Raw genomic sequence first — 19,034 nt, 5'->3', positions numbered from 1 at the left:
TTGGCATTGAGACAATAAGTAAGGTTCTTATGTTAATATACAACTTTTATGGGAATAATGATTTATAATAATTATGATAGGTTTACGATTTTGCGGTCCTCTGAATTCAAACATCAGGTTACATGCTAAAACAAATCACTTGCTCCACTTTGATTTTTGGTTACTAATATGTCAAACTCTTAGAAAACTACAATTTCTTTGAAAATGAGCATTACAGCTGATTGTTTCCGACATACAATTAAGTGAGAAAAGTTATTCAGGTCCTGATGCTTGCTTAAACAGAAAAGTACTCTTGGGAATTATTGACTCTTGTATCACTACAGGTATTACTGATTAAAATAACTAATAAGTAATCATTTATTCCATAGAAAAATAATCCAAACACCGGCCAGATTTTTTGTACTATTAGGTTAATCAGTGTTTTAATTAGTTCGGTTTTACCTTGGAATGCTTGGTTTTTCACATAGTTCAAAATTTTTTTATATAGCTGTTTTGACCAATGATTTGAATAATTTTTTCCGGTTAGCGTTTTTTGGCGAGTTAGCTTTCTACGGAACGGGGTTGCAAATCCCAAGCCCAACCCTCCTCCTTTATCCGGGTTTGGGACCGGCAGTAGCCCCAGAGGGGCTCCAGGCGGAGCTTGTTGATCAATGATCCTTAGAACAATTAACTAAGTATAACTCATTTATAAATTATTAGTATAGTTTCATTTGAGAAACAGTCTTTCTAGATATACACATGCAAAATGTTTTGTTAGCATGGGTTTTTTTTACAGAATGGGGTTAGTAACCCTATTCTCAACTCTCTTTCTTTATCCGAGTTTAGGAACAGAAGTAGCCCTAGAAGGGCTCCAGGCAAAAATAAAATAGGTAATGAAATACTTCAGATATGAATGAGTTAATATACAATTTAATGTTTAACGTTTATATTATTGGATAACTCGTATGATTGAAAATCATCAGTATCTATAAATATATTTATGATGGGAATATTAAGTCCCCAGATACGAAGTATGAATATTCTATCATGTAACTTAAAGTGGATATTCATTTGTGTCAACTAATTCAGAGTGATTTATCACTTATGTAGTGTTAGTTTAGTTTAACTAATAATCACTGTATGTAATCGGTATATAATTGATTGAACTCGAATTAATCTTATTTGGTCTCTACCAAATTAATCTTTCTTACGATACTTGTGTAATGAAGTTTTCAGGATTAGAAAGGAAGCGGGTTGCTGTATCTTGACGGTGAAATGTAGCGAAACATTTTCACTGTTGTCGCGAGTATATCAATTGAAGGGTTCGAATTATAGTAATCTAAACACGGTACTAACTGTTCTCAATGTCGTCAGTTAAAGCCATTCTCATATTATTCAAACAAATTCTAATACATCTATCAAAAGGACGGATATATTGGTTATATACCAAGTGAACCGTTAGTAGCTTAATTAAACACTATTCGTTTTTAGGGGGAGTCAATCAGTAGTAAACTTTAGATCTTGGTACCCACTCATCATGAAGGTGTATCTGGAGTCTTCAACTTTGGTAATTTTTCTGCTACTTGGCACTCGTCAGCAAGGTGTACGTGTAATATTGAGGGAACTGATGCTCCCTGGTGGATTCGATCCCATTTCATCCAGCTTCATAGTCAGAGACGTTACCACTGGGATATCCGGGCCGCAACCGACCTGTAGGACTGAGATGTACTTACAATTGGTTGATCAGTAGGTGGTGATGAATGTCATGTGTGTCAGGTCCTTCTTAGTGCAGATCGAAGGCTATCGACCAAGTTGGAATGTGGCCGCCAATCTAGGTGACTAGACATTACGTGCACTCGGTTGAAACTAGATGGTGGTTAGAGGTAGTCAATGGGAAACCTTGAACCTAGGTTTCGTGCTACTTAGCACTCGTCAGCAAGGTGTGCCTGTAATCTTAAACGAATTCATACCCCCTGACGGATTCGATCTCATGCCACATTCCAACTCGTTCGATAGGATTCGATCTGCATTCAGAAAGACCTGATACACATGACATTCATCACCACCTAGTGATCAATCAATTGTAAATAGTAATTTTTCTCTTATTCAGCTAGAATAACTATTATCCAGTATGGTGATCAGATTCTCTATCGTTTACTTCCAACTATCTAACATAATTAGTTTCAATAGTTGAAATCATGAATCAATTGAAGCTAGACCACCATGAAAAACCTGGAAGCACTGGACGGTCGTTTTATCCTAGTATGGGACTCCTCAGCAATGCCCACCCACGATCCAGCCCCCCGTGAGGTTCAAACCCAGGACCTATCAGTCTCGCATGTGAGCGAAACGGCTCTCCAATGATTCCAGGTTTTTCATAGTGGTCTAGCTTCAATTGACTCATGATTTCAACTATTGAAATTACTAAACTCTCCACAAAACCCCTTCGAATAATAATAAATTTCATTATGTATTCATGTAATATAATCTCAAAAGTTATAAATACTTTATTGTATAGTTTATTTCAATATTTTATCATTCGAATAAACATAGAATTAAATAAAACAAACAAACAATATGTAACCCAGATCATTATTTTAATATATTTTGTTCAAATGGTTTTAATAAAGAATAATTTGGTGGAAAACCAAGTTGTGAATAACCTAATCGATGTAATAATTTACTTTGTAAATGTACCTTTTCAATTAATTGTCTTGGGAGAATTGATTTATTATATGACCATGATAATAAAGAATTTCGGTTAATTTTATTGATTACTTGTTTTGAACTTGCTTCGTATCTTTTTAGGTTGTTGTCAAGGCAATTAAATATATATATATGATAGGGTTTTTTTTTAAAAAAAAAGAAGGATAACAATGTAAATGATTGCAAGTTAGATATTTGTAGAAAACAAAAGAAATCAATAGTGTTTTATTTGATGATCATAAATATTTAAGTATAATAAAGTTCCTGTTATGATCCGATGTTAATTTGATAATCGTTGTGAAGACAACGAGAAAACATGGAAATATTGTGTTTTTAATAATTACCATCTATCTATTTATTCATCTACAGGTGGAATGATTTTGTTATAACTTGTGGATTTGTGCCCCTATCAATGTATAACGTCATCATACCGTTAAATAGAGAACAGTGATTTATCCACCGGATTAATGCCGTATAAAACCCTTACGAGCAGTCTAGAGTCCTTATCGGTCCTGTTTCTCGCCTAGAACTGCCTGTTAGAGTCCTGAACATCAATCTCAGCCTCCTCCATGTGAATCATGTATTTGAAACATACTGGGTTTAGATACAAACCAAACAGACCACATCTTACCATCAAATAGGAAACAACATTTGTACAAGATTTAGCCAAAAGTGTCTGTGAATGTGAGAGGTAGTAACTGATAGACTGAGTATAACTCAAGAATGGTAAATCGTATAATAATAGTTCATAGGTCAAAATGCAGCTCATAATAAGAGGGACATGAATATGAATAGTTTAGTTATTTAGCAATTATACAATAAAAATATACGTAAAGTGTTAGACTAGAAATAGATTCCAACAATTAGCTGTCATTATTCTCATCGGGATATAACAGATTTACCTTGTCAAAAATCGAACCAGTAAACTCAATATTCTTTAACCTTCACAAAATATCTTACAAATTCATACAAGCTAATTAAAAGTCATATAGAATTACAACTGCGAGAAATGTATTTTATTTAATAATTAATTTCTGAAGCTAATCAAAGAGGTACGTGGGTTTTAGGTATTTCTGCTACATAAAATCGATGCTCTAAACTTTAACTTGAAGGAAGTACAATGTAAATCTGGGAATTCGCTTGATATTTTCTTCTTCAGAGTATTACTAAAGACAATAGAAAAATGTGTCTTAGGCTCAGGATTTCTTGGTTGTTAATTGTCTGGTGTAGTAATGTTAATAACTTGTAGATTTCAGACATGTTGGGAGTGAAATTTTTATTATCAGTGGCGTTGGATGATCGTCTTGCTATATCATGAATTAGTTAGAATTTGAAGTGAGCAACATTATATACCAACCAAATGGTTCTGACAGCCCATCGTTTGTCACCAAACTTGAAGGTTCTGGGTTCGATTCCTGTCAGGAGGATAGTTGTGGTTGAATAGTGCTGAAGAATTTCATATTAGGAAGACACTACTGTCCAGTACAATTTCACTTATCTTGGAAGTCTGATAAACCCTAATAGGTTGGTGTCTGACGAAATCTCAGCACGGATTCGAAAAGCTCGTTTGGCTTTTACCAACTTACGTTACCTACGGCAAAGGCGAGATATGCGTCTATCAATCAAGGGACGGGCATACTGCACGGCAGTTCGTTCTGTTCTACTTTACGTCTGCGAAACATGGCCATTAAGAGTAGAAGATATTCGTAGGCTACTAGTATTTGACCACAGATGCCTTAGAACTATTACCCGCATGTGCTGGGATCGTCGGATAAGTGATAATGAGGTTAGACATAGGGTATTAGGGAATGATGGTGAATCACTTGACTAGGTTGTGAATCTTCATCGACTGAGATGGTTGGGCCACATGTTACGTATGCTCGAACACCGATTACCACGACGTGCAATGCTGGTTGATGTTGGAGACGGTTGGAAAAAAGTTAGAGGTAGCCAAAACAAAACATGTCATCAGTTCTTGAAGCCTCTAAATTCTAGTCTTAGTCATGTTGGTATATGCAAATCACTTGGTTAGGGTCTGTACGTCTATCGTAACCAATGGTCGGGGACTCTGGGTGACATGGCTCAGAGTCGATTACAATGGTGTCGGTGTATACACTCTCTATCGTCCTTTAAACCATGAGATTAAAATTATTTTATATCTTTCTTCCTACGAACTAATTCTTTCTTCCTATACTATATCCTTATATGCAATCTTTCTTCTATATATTACCACCTCTGAATTAACTACTTCTATGAATCTGGTGTTTATCCTGTTGTGCTAATGAAATATGGCAACTTGGACCGATGCATATATTTGCCTGGTCCTACGTTGTAGCTGACTGATTGACTGAATTTCCAATACTCTCTAGTTTCTAATGTTACTCCAACTAAGATCAATTCATAACGAATATTAACAAAGATAAAATTTCATATAATTTTTCTCGCTGATAAAATTAAATCAAGTAAGAACAATCAACTCAGTAGAATAATGTGAATTCATGGGTTCTCGTCAATTCCTTTCAATCCTAGAAACAATTGTCTATCATCGATTTACACACTTTATGTTATAATGCTGAAGATTAGTAGAATAACAACAACAGTTATGAAAAGGATTATAGTGTGTTAAAATGGATGGATATTTAATGACTATTCAATGTTAAAATTCCATAAGAAGGGTTTCAAAACATATAGAGATACCTGGAAGTACTGGGTGGCCGTCTCTTCCTAATATGGGACTCCTCAGCAGTGCGCATCCACGATCCCGCCTTGCGAGATTCGAACCCAGAACCTATCAGTCACTTGGCTTATGAATTCAACTATTAAACTACTATAATATCCACAGAACCCCTCGCTGAATATGGAGATACGTTTATGGTTCTTTTCAAGCTCTACTCATTACGTAACTTACAGTAATTTTTATTTTCTAGATACTTATCTCCATATTTTTAAAAACTTTTCTTCTAGAGTTTTAACATTGTATTTTATTTATTTTATTTGAACACATAGATATTGGCACAAGGAGGCACCAAATACATATGCGCCACAGAAATCTCATTTGATTTGTGTAAGGGCTGTGATACTGCCTGGGTGCCCGAATCGAAGCAGGTGGTCTTCTTAGAGGGATACACCAGGAGCCTTCGAGATGAAGGTCTGATCCATAAGGCAGTGGAACATCGTAAGGAGATGCACTCCCATGGTAGCCTGTGACTAATAATTGGTTCATACGCCATTTGTTCACTCAGGATACTGGAGCCTATGTTCACCACTAGTTTGGAATCAGGGTTTTCCAACTCCCCTAGATGGACTCTCCGTGCCCACCAACCCGGTTAAAGCGCCGAACATTTGCTTTTCGTCCTCTCAATTTCGTAAACAACACCCCAGCTGTGAGAAGTCAGTGAGTAGGACTTCCTTGGCAGAGGCTATATACGCGTGGCCATGTGAGAGCATTTCGAAAGGGTGAGCGAACTCTCCCCACTCTCGGCCGTACCAGGGCATTTAGGGGCATTGAATAGTTACTAAATATCCATCCATTTTAACACACTATAATCCTTTTCATAACTGTTGTTGTTATTCTACTAATCTTCAGCATTATAACATAAAGTGTGTAAATCGATGATAGACAATTGTTTCTAGGATTGAAAGCAACTGACGAGAATCCATGAAATACATGAATTCACATTATTCTGCTGAATTGATTGTTCTTATTTTATTCTAAAATAAAATTGTCGATGGCCTATACAGTTTCGATAGTTACTGATCTGAAATCATATCATCTAGTACACTAATTGTTATGAATTTTTACTAAAACAGTATTGTAAGATATCCATTTGAAATATTAACTTTATGAATGTATTCACTGATCATTTATCACATATAATAACAATAATGTTACTATTTATTCGCTGAAAGTGAAATGATGAAGGAGGGATAGTAATTAGTGTCATGTTTGTCTAATCCTTAATGTTGATTGGATCTTATTTATCAAGTTATAGTATAGGAAACTTAATTAATTGAATCAACATTGAGGTGGTACATTTTTCCTTAATGATAGGCAATTGACAACAAATTATACATGATCTGAGTTTCATATTGATTGATGCTTGTCTGTACTAAATTATATATATACAGCCTTGGAATAACTGATATCCTCATGGTATTAGCAATCGAATCAACTTAGTTCCAATGTAAAGCATTTGATTAAATTATTCACTTAACAGAAACTCGTATCATTAAAACAAAACAAAAAAACAACTGATCAGACTACGAATAGCTGCTATTCGATACAAGGGTTATTATAATAGATCATTTAAGCATTTACTAAATTCTACTTTTACTTCGAAAACTGTAAAAAACTATTGCTTCTGGAAAGGATTTTTTAAATCTTGATTAGAGATAGCTTGAGTTAGTAATCAGTTGATGTAATATAGGTTTAGCATATCATGTGACAATTGTAGTTGGATAATAAATGACAACCTCGGATCACTGGTCAGTTACCTCGTTTTGATATAGTTTTACTCGACATGGCTCATCTACAATTCCATCAGGAACCGGATCTGTCTAACTTTCGGAAAACAGAGTTGGGAATCACTTTTTTTACATTTATAACTTCAGCCTGACTGGCCAATGGAGTTCAACTATGTCGGATATGAGGTAGATATCATCAGTGATATACCAGAGGTGGAAAGTTATATACCCTTACTAAAATGTGATTTGTCAATTTCTTTTGAGTTATAATGAGATTAAAGTATTATATTAGACAAGGTTTATAGCGTTAGACGTTATACCGACGAATTTAGTTGACGCAGTTTTGCGTAGCGTAGGAGACTTGGAAGAAATAAAGTCAATATACCATCGTAGTAACAGATGAATTGTTTTGAGCACAGTTATAAAATCTAGTTGTTGCTAACATTGTTTCATGAAAAAATAAACTATTCACTTACGGACTTAGGCTAGAAATCTTGTGAATAACAGTTTCGTGTTTTAAAATTATCGGATCCCAAGGTAAATTCAGAAATCCTAGACAGACATATAAAAGAGAGCGGAATTGGAATAAAGAATTTAAAAGAAGCTTGTATAAAGAGAAGCGTATTTGAATCTATTACTGAAGTAGTGGACTAAATTATCAGATAATATTGTTAATGCTGTAATCAGTTAAACTGAACGGTAACTTCGATTGTATTAGGTGTCTAACCAGTGACTATGTCATTGTCCTGGATTTTTTTCGTCCCACAGATAGCACGCCTTTGTGATGAACATTGACTCACACGAAACCTAGTCTCAGGAATTCTTACTGACTACTTCCAACCATCTAGCACCCCGATGTAGTACACGTAATATCATGTCACTTATACTGGTGATCATATTGCAACTTGATCGATAGGATTTGATCAGCACTAAATGACTAGACAAATATTACATTGGTCACTGGAGGATTAATTTTAAGCCTCTCAGTCCTAAAGAAGGTTATTTATCGCCCGAATAGCTAAGTGGTAACATTTCAGATTGTGAAGCTCGGTTACGATGTTAAAATCCTATAAAGAGTATCAGTAGCGTCTAGATTACAAGTATACCTTGTTACCGAGTACCAGCAAGCGTGAACCTTAAATGAATGGTTTCCTTCTAGCTACATTCAGTAACCTGACATCAAGTGAACCATCAAATATAATTATTAATCCAATTTTAATCTAACTTTCCTCAGGGTTGCATTTGATTATCACTTAAATAAGCAGTATACAGTAAGCTTAAATCATTGTAATCCAAATGGAGCTAAAAGGTATTGTTTTTAAAGTCAGTATATCGAATCTTGTAAATGCTTGTAAAATTCAGGGAGTATCAAAGAAATGTTTTGACCTAACTTAAAGTCTCACAATAGTGGGTGTCCACAAACTCTATATCTGATGAAGGTTAAGAACTTTAGGTCTTACAGTAAACATATTACTGAATTGGGATTCAGTAGTTACATGTCCAACTTAAATTAATTTCTGTAATGACGTAATTATCACCAAGTGTTAAACATGAAATTTGTTTCACTCACGATTTTCTTGAACATTATCAATGTTAGTTTTGAAAAAGAACTTTGAGAAACCTATCACCAAGTTAGCTATATTTGTGCATATTATAATTTCTAATTAGAGTTCATCTAATTACAATACCAGTAATCAACATGTGCTCACTAGTGACTAGCTTCGTGAGGGAATTCTTGGAGTTCTAATGAGAAGCCGTGACCAGTAGAGCTAATCCATGTCGGGTAGAGACAGGTATCTACCTCAGTACAACGGAAGTTGGTCGCGCAATTTCGTGGATTGGTTGATGTTAGACACTATCACCATTGGATGCCGGCCCAGTGGTCCAGTTGGTTAGGCGTTCGCGAGCGAGACCGAAGACCCTGGGTTCGAATCCAGTGAGCGGGATCGTGGATGCGCACTTCTGAGGAGTCCCACAACAGGACGAAACGACCATCCAGTGCTTCCAGATTTCCAAAGGTGGTCTAACACCGATCGGTTCACGGTCTCAATCAAAAATAATTACAATTAATTCTTGATTACAGATTAATATCAATTGCTCATAAATCAATGTTTAGTGGTAAAATATGTTAGAAGTTGCCTGTATGCACATATATCTCTGAGTTGATTTTCACTCTGTAACTTGAACCCAGTACCTTTTGCTTCAAATGCCATCACGTTATCTACTGAACTACTGAGTCCTTATAGCCAATCCTTGTGCAATGGGGTGAAGTTTAAATTCACCTGGTATTGTTTACTTGAATATTCTAATTGATGTTTAGGACTGAAATTGATCAGTCTCTTATTGGCATATGTGTATACTGTGTGTATTGCCTCTTTATTATCTTAATTCCATTACTAACCACTATCAATCTTTGCTTATAATGCTTGTGAATTAAGGCAGTATTGAGGTAATACTCATTGTATGCAAGTATGCCTATAAGAGATCAACTGACCGATTGCAGTCCTATACATCAATGGAAAGATTCAAGTAATCAATACCAATTGAATATACATTAAATATTCATAATAGCGGCTTATTTGTTTGGTTGTCTAGTTGTCTAGAACAGAAAATCCGATATATATATGTTAATGCTTAGATATTAAAAGTAAAAAAAGAGGACATACTGAAAACTTTCTTAGTTTCTTCCAATGTGTTCAATATTAAATCTTCATAACGTATAGTTAAACAACGTGATGGACCAATTTGTATACAATCTTCTAACATTTTTCTCGTTATAACTTCCCAATATTCAAATGCCAAATATGGTTTATCCGAAACATAGATTGGATTAACTGCACGCCTAATAATAAGGGTTATTATTATTATTATTATTGAAATGAACATCATAAACAAAAGAGGCAGATACATATATGTGAATAGGAATAGTATTATCATTATGTTATTAGTAGTACAGATTATATTGTTCAATACTAACAGTGGAAATGTTTCAGTTAAGACACTAATAGAAAGTATTTCGTCCCAATTCGATCCAACTTTAAATATATAAGATACCAACTCACTTTGTATATCTTCTCAACTGAACTCGGTACTCAATCGATTATCATTGAGAGAGAGATTTTAGGAAACCAGATATAAAGTTTTTTTGTGTGGAAGGATTTGTTTCAGATACAACTAAGATCGGATTTGAAATTGGTAGAAAAGTGAAGATATTTAATCTACGTGAAATGTTATACAAAATGAGGGTAATACATATTTCCCATCTTATAGAGTAACCTGTTGATAGGATAATGAAGTTTCAAACTTGATAAAATGGGTATTTTTTTGTTCAACAATTTTGATGGAGTTTTGTTCTGTGAGCTGGATGGTTTGGTCGTGTCTGTATCTTACACTTGTTGGTAGAACATGCTGACGAAGACATTCGTGGAGAAAATACAGTTGTTCTTGAGTGGAAGCCTGTCTTTTGGCGAAATGCTCCTATTTTCGAACAACGAGAAGAGTACTACACTCATATGATTTTGAGATGGTGGAGATTTGTAACTCAGTTGGATGATTTTGATGGAGTTTCATTCTCTGAGCTGGATGATTTGGTTGTGTTCAACAATCAAATATGGTTGGTTTTTTGATATTATCAATATTTTTAACTCACAGTTTAAGATAAGTTACAAAGAATGAAAGTTTACTTCATGTCAGATTTACTGATTTCTGGTGGGCTCTCCATTTATCATGAAATAAAGGTGAGTATCATGATCTACTGAACGGCCTGTAACCATTATATGTATTCCTATGACAATCCTGGTTAGTTAGGAGTTACTTCTAGTGATAGTTGATAATCATGAAATCTGTAATTACAGTACGTGATTGACTAATTGTAATAAACTACTTACATAACTACTTATAAGTCATAGTTCAATACTTTAATAAATTCTATACACAATGTGAAAACTTGTTTGTGCTAAGATGTTTCTGACATAACTAGTAATATTTTGTGATTCACCACAAGTGTTGGATGAAATACTCGACTGACTGAGCTGATTACACATAGAAACAAGAACTGTATTCAAAGTAAGTAGTTGTCAATCAGTAAGACCCCTGATAAACTGACTGAATACTTAATTACTGAATCAAAGCTGCCATCTGTATAGTTTGGCAATGATTTATTTACCAGATAATCAATAATTAATTACATATACTTCTGTCTATTTAATCTCAATTGGTAGTGATTGAATCTTGACACATTGAGAATACTTTAGTCTACTTAAACAAATATTCATACATCATATTATTATTCTTATTATTGTTTTGATAGTAGTGAAAGTTGGATAATTCAAGTGAAGAATTTCGATTGTATCCAGTTCTCTAAATCGGATAATTTAATACTAAACATTTTGTTATTCTTATAGTTGAAATCACCAGTATGTATTTCAAAGTGTTGGAACTCTTAGTTTTATTTGTAGAAACGTCATTTAGTTATCAGACTTCACTGTTTGTATTAATATATGTAAATAATTGTAGCGACATAAGAGACAAAAAAAAACACGTCGAATTCTTCAGTCAGTCAGCTACAACGTAGGACCAGGCACATATGTACATCGGTCCAAGTTGCCATGCCTCATTAGCACAACAAGATGAACATCGGATTCATAGAAGTAGTTAATTCAATGGTGGTAATATATAAAAGAAAGATTGTGTATAAGGATATAGTACAGGAAGAAAGAATTAGTATGTAGAAAGATATCAAGCAATTTAAACTCATAGTTTAAGGGAAGACAGAGTGTATATACCTACGCCATTGTGATCGATTCTGAGCCATGTCACCAAGAGTCTCCAATCATTGGTCACAATAGTCGCGCAGACCCCAACCAAGTAGTCTGCATCTACCAACATAGCTTAGACTAGAAGTTAGTGACTTCATGCATTGATGTCGAATTCTTGATATAGCAACATAAATAAGATCAGGAAAAATTAGAACGTCTGGGTTACCTGTTTCCGCCATTTAGATATTTCAAAAAGTTATCTAGTTTTGTTTGCTTTAATATTTGAATTCATGAGTCATTTAAAGTTAAATCACCACGAAACACCTGGAAACACTGGACGACCGTTTCGTCCTATTGTGGGACTCATCAGCAGTGCGCATCCACGATCCTGCCCACGGGATACATCATTATAGCTATTAATCGTACAACCTATTCAAGTGCGTTTCTGAAAAGTGTACAACCTTTTGTTGTACAAGTTACAAGATGCCCAATCAGAAATATCTTGGTTGCTGGCAAAATGTTGCGAAAATAATGTACATTATTCAGATGTCGATTGACTGGACTGCTAACTTTTAACTGGCGACCACTTAATATTTATCGTCAGGATTAACCAAGAACTAAGAAATGAAAACTTGTTGAAATACTTTGTGTTGAGAATTCTATATTTTACCAAACATGTTATATTGAATAAAGCAATTAATAATAATAATAATCCCTCAAATTACTAATTACATCTATCAGTTGATAAGAAGATTGACAAACGCTTAAAACTTTAGAGGGGAAAAGAAATTTCAATAAGTATTTTGATAAGTCTTGTCGATCGAACGCTATATTCGTTTTCCTAAGCTATTCTGATAACCCACAGTCTAGAACTACACGGCGACTTGAACACCAGAGAGAAGACACAAGTATGAGAGGAAATACTTTATCCCAAGGTTCATTTTTGTACAGAAAATCATAGGTATTTATAGATGTTGGCGTCTGTTAAATCAACATCATTTTTCAGTCAATCCGTTAACGATATATTCATGTTCCTCTTATTATAAGCTTTATTTTAACCCATAGACTACTGTTATACGACTTACTGTTCCTGAGTTATGCCCAGTGTATTAATTATTATCTCCCATATTCACAGCCACATTTGACCAGATTTTGTACAAATGTTATTTTTTATTTTATGCTACGTTGTGGTCTGTTTGATTGGTATATAAACTCAGTATGTTTGAATTATAAGCATTTATATTGCAGAGGCTGAGATTGGTGTTCTGGACTTAACTGGCTGGGCTAGGTGGAAAGCAGGACCAATCAGAATTCTAGGCTGCTCGCACTTGTTTTACTTGTCCTTGGTCCGATCGATAATTCACTGCTTCTGATTGGCGGCTTTGGGCTATAACAGTTGCTTAACAATAATACGATGAAAATAGTGAGATAGTAACCCACTGAAGACATCAGTGAATGTGTCGCACAGTTTCGTGGATTAGTTGAAGTTAGAAATTAACACCATGGGATGCCGGCTCAGTGGTCTAGAGGTGAAGCGTTCGCAAGCGAAACCAATAGGTCCTGGGTTCGAATCTCGCGAGGCGAGATCATGGATGCGTACTGTTGAAGAGTTCCACAGTAAGACAAAACGGCCGTCTAGTATTTCAGGTTTTTCATGGTGATCCTTACTTACTTACTTACGCCTGTCACTCCCAATGGAGCATAGGCCACCAACCAGCATTATCCAACCCACTCTGTCCTGGGCCTTCTTTTCTAGTTCCATCCAATTCTTGTTCATTTTTCGCATGTCTATCTCCGTTTCCCGGCGTAATGTGTTCTTTGGTCTTCCTCTTTTCGTTTAACCCTGAGGATTCCATGTGAGGGCTTGTCTTGTGACGCAGTTCGGTGCTTTCCTCAATGTGTGTCCTATCCACTACCAGCGCTTCTTCCTGACTTCTTCCTCCACTGGGATCTGGTTTGTTCTCTTCTACAGTAGGTTGTTACTAATAGTGTCCGGCCAACGGATCTGAAGTATTTTGCGTAGACAATTGTTAATAAACACCTGTATTTTCTGGATGATGGCTTTTGTAGTTCTCCAGGTTTCTGCCCCATACAGTAGAACTGTCTTGACATTTGTATTGAAAATCCTGACCTTTGTGTTGGTTGACAGTTGCTTTGAGTTCCAGATGTTCCTCAGTTGTAAATATGCTGCTCTTGTTTTGCCGATCCGCGCCTTCACATCTGCATCAGATCCACCACCGTGTTCATCATTGATGCTGCCCAGATATGTAAAGGTTTTTACATCTTCCAAATCTTCTCCGTCAATTGTGATTGGATTGGTGCATTCTGTGTTGTATCGGAGAATCTTGCTTTTCCCTTTGTGTATATTGAGACCTATTGCTGCTGAGGCTGCTGCCACACTATTCGTCTTCTCCTGCATTTGTTGTTGCGATTGCAATCCATGGTGATCCAGCTTCAATTAACTCATGATCTCAACTATTAGAAATATATATACATATATATCGTATTAGTCCATAAATAGTTCTCAAACGTTACCATTCATGATTCTTATCGGACGGATTATAACAGTTACAAACTTACTATTCATTAATCATTATTTCATTGACTTACTTAATTGAAGAAGCAATTACAGCTCGACCATCACGTACCATATGAATAAATTTTGCATTGATAAATATTTCATTTAAATAATTTAAATAATAAAATGTAAATGGTTGTTTATGACATAAATATTTAGCTGATTGACCCATATTAATTATAATTTCACTAAAATATGCAGCTATCGCACGATTATATACATTTGGATAAATTCCAGCAGCATAAAGTTGTTTAGGATTACGTTCATACATTCGTTTTAATTGTAATAATGATGTTGTAATTATTGGTTCTGGACCACATCTTATTAATGGATGAACATCAAGAAGAATTCTCATTAGACCAGTTCCTTAAAATAATGGATTTACATGCACACAAATAAATAAATAAAGTGTAATCAATTAAATACATGGAGATAAAACGGTTTATAATAACCATGGCAACTAATTTCTGCTTATTGTTGATCTTGAGAAAGAGAGAAAATGATTTAGAAATTTTAATAGTTGAGATCAGTGGTCTAGAGATTAAGCGTTCTTGTACGAGATCAATATGTCCTGAGTTTGAATCTTACGAGGTGTGATCGTGGATGAGCACTGTAAGGGAGTCTCACAATAGAATGAAACGCCCATCCGGTGATTCCAGGTTTTCGATGGTGATCTAGCTTCAATTGATTTATGATTTCAACTATTAAAATTACTAGAATATCCACAAAACCCCTTCTGATCTAGAGATTGTTTGATTTTTTTACAGGAAAATGAATACCGACCAATTGAATCAAGAATGTGATGTTAAATATGTAGTGTAACGTCGAATCGCGATTGACTATGATCACCACTACAGGAAGATTACGTGCCAGTTATTAGGTTGGTTCCTCTGTGGGTCAAAAACCAGAAGGCAGTTGATAGTTGTAATACGATGTATTTGTTGGCAATTTCGTAGTATCGAAATAATACCGAGATCGTGCCAAAGTTTACAAGTGGGACTACTAGGCGTACGCAAGTCTGTGCAAGGTTACAGTCAACGGGAGAATGTCTGTTCTTAGTAAAACAATCACTGGTACAATTGATTATAATAATAATTGTTTCCATTATACCAATCGCGTTCTTTTCATAAAAGTAGGTTGCTACAAATATATGATATAACTTAAGTTTAAATGATGATTTTCCATTTTAAAAATCAGAATAGTTTTACCAATGAACCTAATTCATTTGAGAACAGATCAGTTTACGTTTGAGTGTTTATTGCTTCATAAATAGTTGTATTAAGCAATGTATGTTATATGGTGACAATCTGAGGAATGTTAACACGAAAATCTTGATACTTTTTTTAGTATCTCTATGAGGTAGTAATGTGAATAGGATCTACGCTAGATACGTGGAGAGGCAGTTATTATATATAGGGGTTACTTATCAGGAAGTCAATAATGAATAAGGAAAACAAGTGGAGGTCATAAAAATTAATCAATCAGGTTAAGCTTCTGTCCAACATATTACTTTGAACATATAAATAACTAGCCATTTCAATAGAATAGATGGATTATGGCTAGTAAGGTGATTCAGGAAGAGAATTTGGTGAAAGCAACCCAAAGTCCCTACACATATATTACTTTATACTTGTTGATTAAGTTCATAGCTATCTGAGCTTAATGGCTTAGTGAAAAACTCGTTAGATATTTAAAGCTGAAGACATGTGGTTCGGGTACCAGTGTGGATATTACCACTGGGATGCATACACATCCTGCTGATGAGTCCTAGACAGCAAAAGACGTGCTTCCTGTATTCCACTGTTAACCGCGATCCGTCTTTTCTATAAAACTTATGATGAAATGCTCATATCCAGAAAATGAACACAGGAATCACATACACTAACAAAGACTGATAAAAAGTTTGATCCCCAATATCAATAACAGGAACAATAAAACGTTTATCCATGATGATATATCTACTAGTTTAATATTTTTATCTCCTTTTTGGGTGGGGTCACTTACGTCTGTTACCCATGGTGGAGGAGAGTAGACCGCCCACAAGCACTCTCCATCCAAGCCTGTACTGGGAAGACTTTCCGGTTGCTATTCATCCTTTTCATATATGCTTCTAATTCTCGACGTAATGTCTTATTTGGTCTTCCTTTTCTCTGTTTCCCTTCAGGATTCCAAGTTAGGGCTTGCCTCGTGATTCAGTTTGATGATTTGCGTAATGTATGTCCTATCCATTTCCAACGTCTCTTCTTAATTTCCTGTTCAGCTCGAAGTTGGTTCGTTCTCTCCCACAGTAGGCTGTTGTTGATGGTATCCGGTCAACGAACATTGAGTATCTTGCGTAGACAATTGTTCATAAATACCTGTACTGTTTTGATGTTGGTTGTTGTAGTTCTTCAAGTTTCAGCTCCGTACAACAGAACTATCATGATGTTCGTATCAGAGATTCTCACTTTGATATTGGTCGATAGACAGTTGTTTTGAGTTCCATATGTTCTTCAATTGTAGGAATGGTGTTCTTGTTTTTCCAATCCTTGCCTTTATGTGTGCATCAGATCCTCTTTCTTCGTCGGTGATGCTGTCCAGGTACGTGAAAGTTTCCACCTCTTCCAGAGTTTCTCCATCAATTGTGATTAGCTTGGTTGGTGTTTTCCGTGTTTTATTTGAGGATCTTGGATTTTCCTTTGTGTATGTTGAGATCTACTGATGCAGAAGCTGCTGCTACACTAGTTGTTTTGATCTGCATTTGTTCGTGTGTATGGGATAGAAGGGCGATGTCATCTGAGAAGTCCTAATCTTCTAATTGATTCGGAGCTGTTCATTTTATTCCGTGCTTCCCGTTTGATGTCGATGTCTTCATAATCCAGTCAACCACCAGAAGATAGAGGAAGTGAGAGAGAGAGTAAGCATCGTTGTCTAACTCTGGTTCTCAATTGGAATGCGTCTGTCAGCTGTCCTCTATCTACCGCTTTGCGCTGTTGTCCGTCGTATGAATTACGTATGATGTTGACGACCTTCTCATCTAAACACTTCATACTGTCGAAGAAGTTCTCATAATGTTCTCCTATGCAAACTGTCAAACTCTTTCTCATAGTTAACAAAGTTTATATATAGTGACGAATTTCACTAAACTCATTGTTCAACGATGATCTGTAGTGTGGCAATTTGGTCTGTGCACGACCGATACTCACATGATGCATCCTGTTGATCTCAATGTTGGGCATGTACTGCGTCTTTCATCTGGTTGGGCAACACTCTGTTGAAAACTTTCCCTGGTACTGACAGTAGTGTGATACCTCTATAGTTCACACATTTACTCAAATCTCCTTTCTTTGATATCATGATGAAGTATCCTTCTTTCCAGTTCGTCGGCATTTGTTTTTGGGAGGGATCAAGACTAATTGTTTTAAATTTCCGAAAAGAAGACTCCTTACTTCTAACTCAAAATATTCATACTAATTTATAACCCTCTTTTGACCTTAGTAAGTAAGTGAATTTTCTTAAAATCAATTCAAATCTCTCAGAATTCATCCATAAATTATAGTCTCACCCTTTCTTCTTTTTTCTATAACTATCCTCTAGTCCAAACAATTACAACCTCTATTCTGTATGTTACTGATAAACAGTAAACTTATTAAATTCACTTGTATCTTCCCATTGTTATTTAGTACTGAAATTGATCAGTTTCTTGTTGGCATATGTGGATCCTATGAGGATTGCTTCGATAGCGACATAAATCACAAAGATTTTAAGCAAAGTTATAAGATTCATTAGCTAAGTGAATAACGTGATAGTGTTTGAAACAGATGGTATTGCGTTCGAATCCCACAATGAACATGACCTCTAAGATATAGGTATATCCAGCTGACAAATCCTAAATAGAACGAAACGTATGTTCTGGATTCCATTACTAGTCACTATCCATCTTTGAGTAAATTTCTGATTTTGAAAATTCAAGATTACCAAATTAAAATTGTCAATACAAATATGATGTAATCACTGTCATTGTTTTTTTGAATTTTTTTCTAGTTGATCAATCGATATTGTTTAAATGAATCAATAAACTTTCCTCTTTTTCTTTTCTTTTTTGTTTTCTTAAATGAAATTTAATTGTATCTTAGTAACAATAATGAAGATCATGAGAAATAATATTAAAATTTTAAATAAAAAAATATACGCCTTTCAATTTGTCAATTTCATATTGTCAGAATGACATAAACTATGACATATTTGACTGATTTGTTTCACTATTCATGATACATTATATGAAGGGATCATTTCAAATGTAACTTCAGTAGTATGTATGTATGAAAAGTAATTTGAGAACTATTTATTGGATAAATCTTTCTTTAAAACAATCTTCATAGAATATAATAAGTTCAATGGATTCTTCTTCGTTAAGTTATGAATACTAATAAATTGGTATTCTTATAATATAGTGTAAATTGTTGTTGTAATTACAAGGATTGTTGTGTGGTATGTGCTACTTATATCGACATAAGTAGTATATGATGTTAATCGTGAACAGAATGTCTGGTAGCAAAGACATAAGAGGA

The 19,034-nt window shown here is 35.0% G+C and overlaps 1 protein-coding gene across 1 annotated transcript; it reads right to left on the bottom strand.

Annotated features, from left to right (window-relative positions):
* Positions 1 to 2,571: 2,571 nt before the first annotated feature.
* On the bottom strand, positions 2,572 to 14,839 carry TPST1_6 (Protein-tyrosine sulfotransferase 1; the record flags this gene model as incomplete). The annotated part of the gene is made up of 4 exons (XM_051219116.1): positions 2,572 to 2,779; positions 7,626 to 7,701; positions 9,816 to 9,991; positions 14,517 to 14,839. 4 exons carry the CDS (start codon positions 14,837 to 14,839, stop codon positions 2,572 to 2,574), a joined length of 783 nt encoding a protein of 260 aa, XP_051067294.1.
* Positions 14,840 to 19,034: the final 4,195 nt, after the last annotated feature.

Source organism: Schistosoma haematobium, chromosome 2 (assembly GCF_000699445.3).
Source record: "Schistosoma haematobium chromosome 2, whole genome shotgun sequence".
In the NCBI taxonomy this organism is placed as follows: Eukaryota; Metazoa; Platyhelminthes; class Trematoda; order Strigeidida; family Schistosomatidae; genus Schistosoma; species Schistosoma haematobium.
Note: the sequence above shows the minus strand (reverse complement) of the source record. Positions and strands in the feature narration are given on the sequence as shown.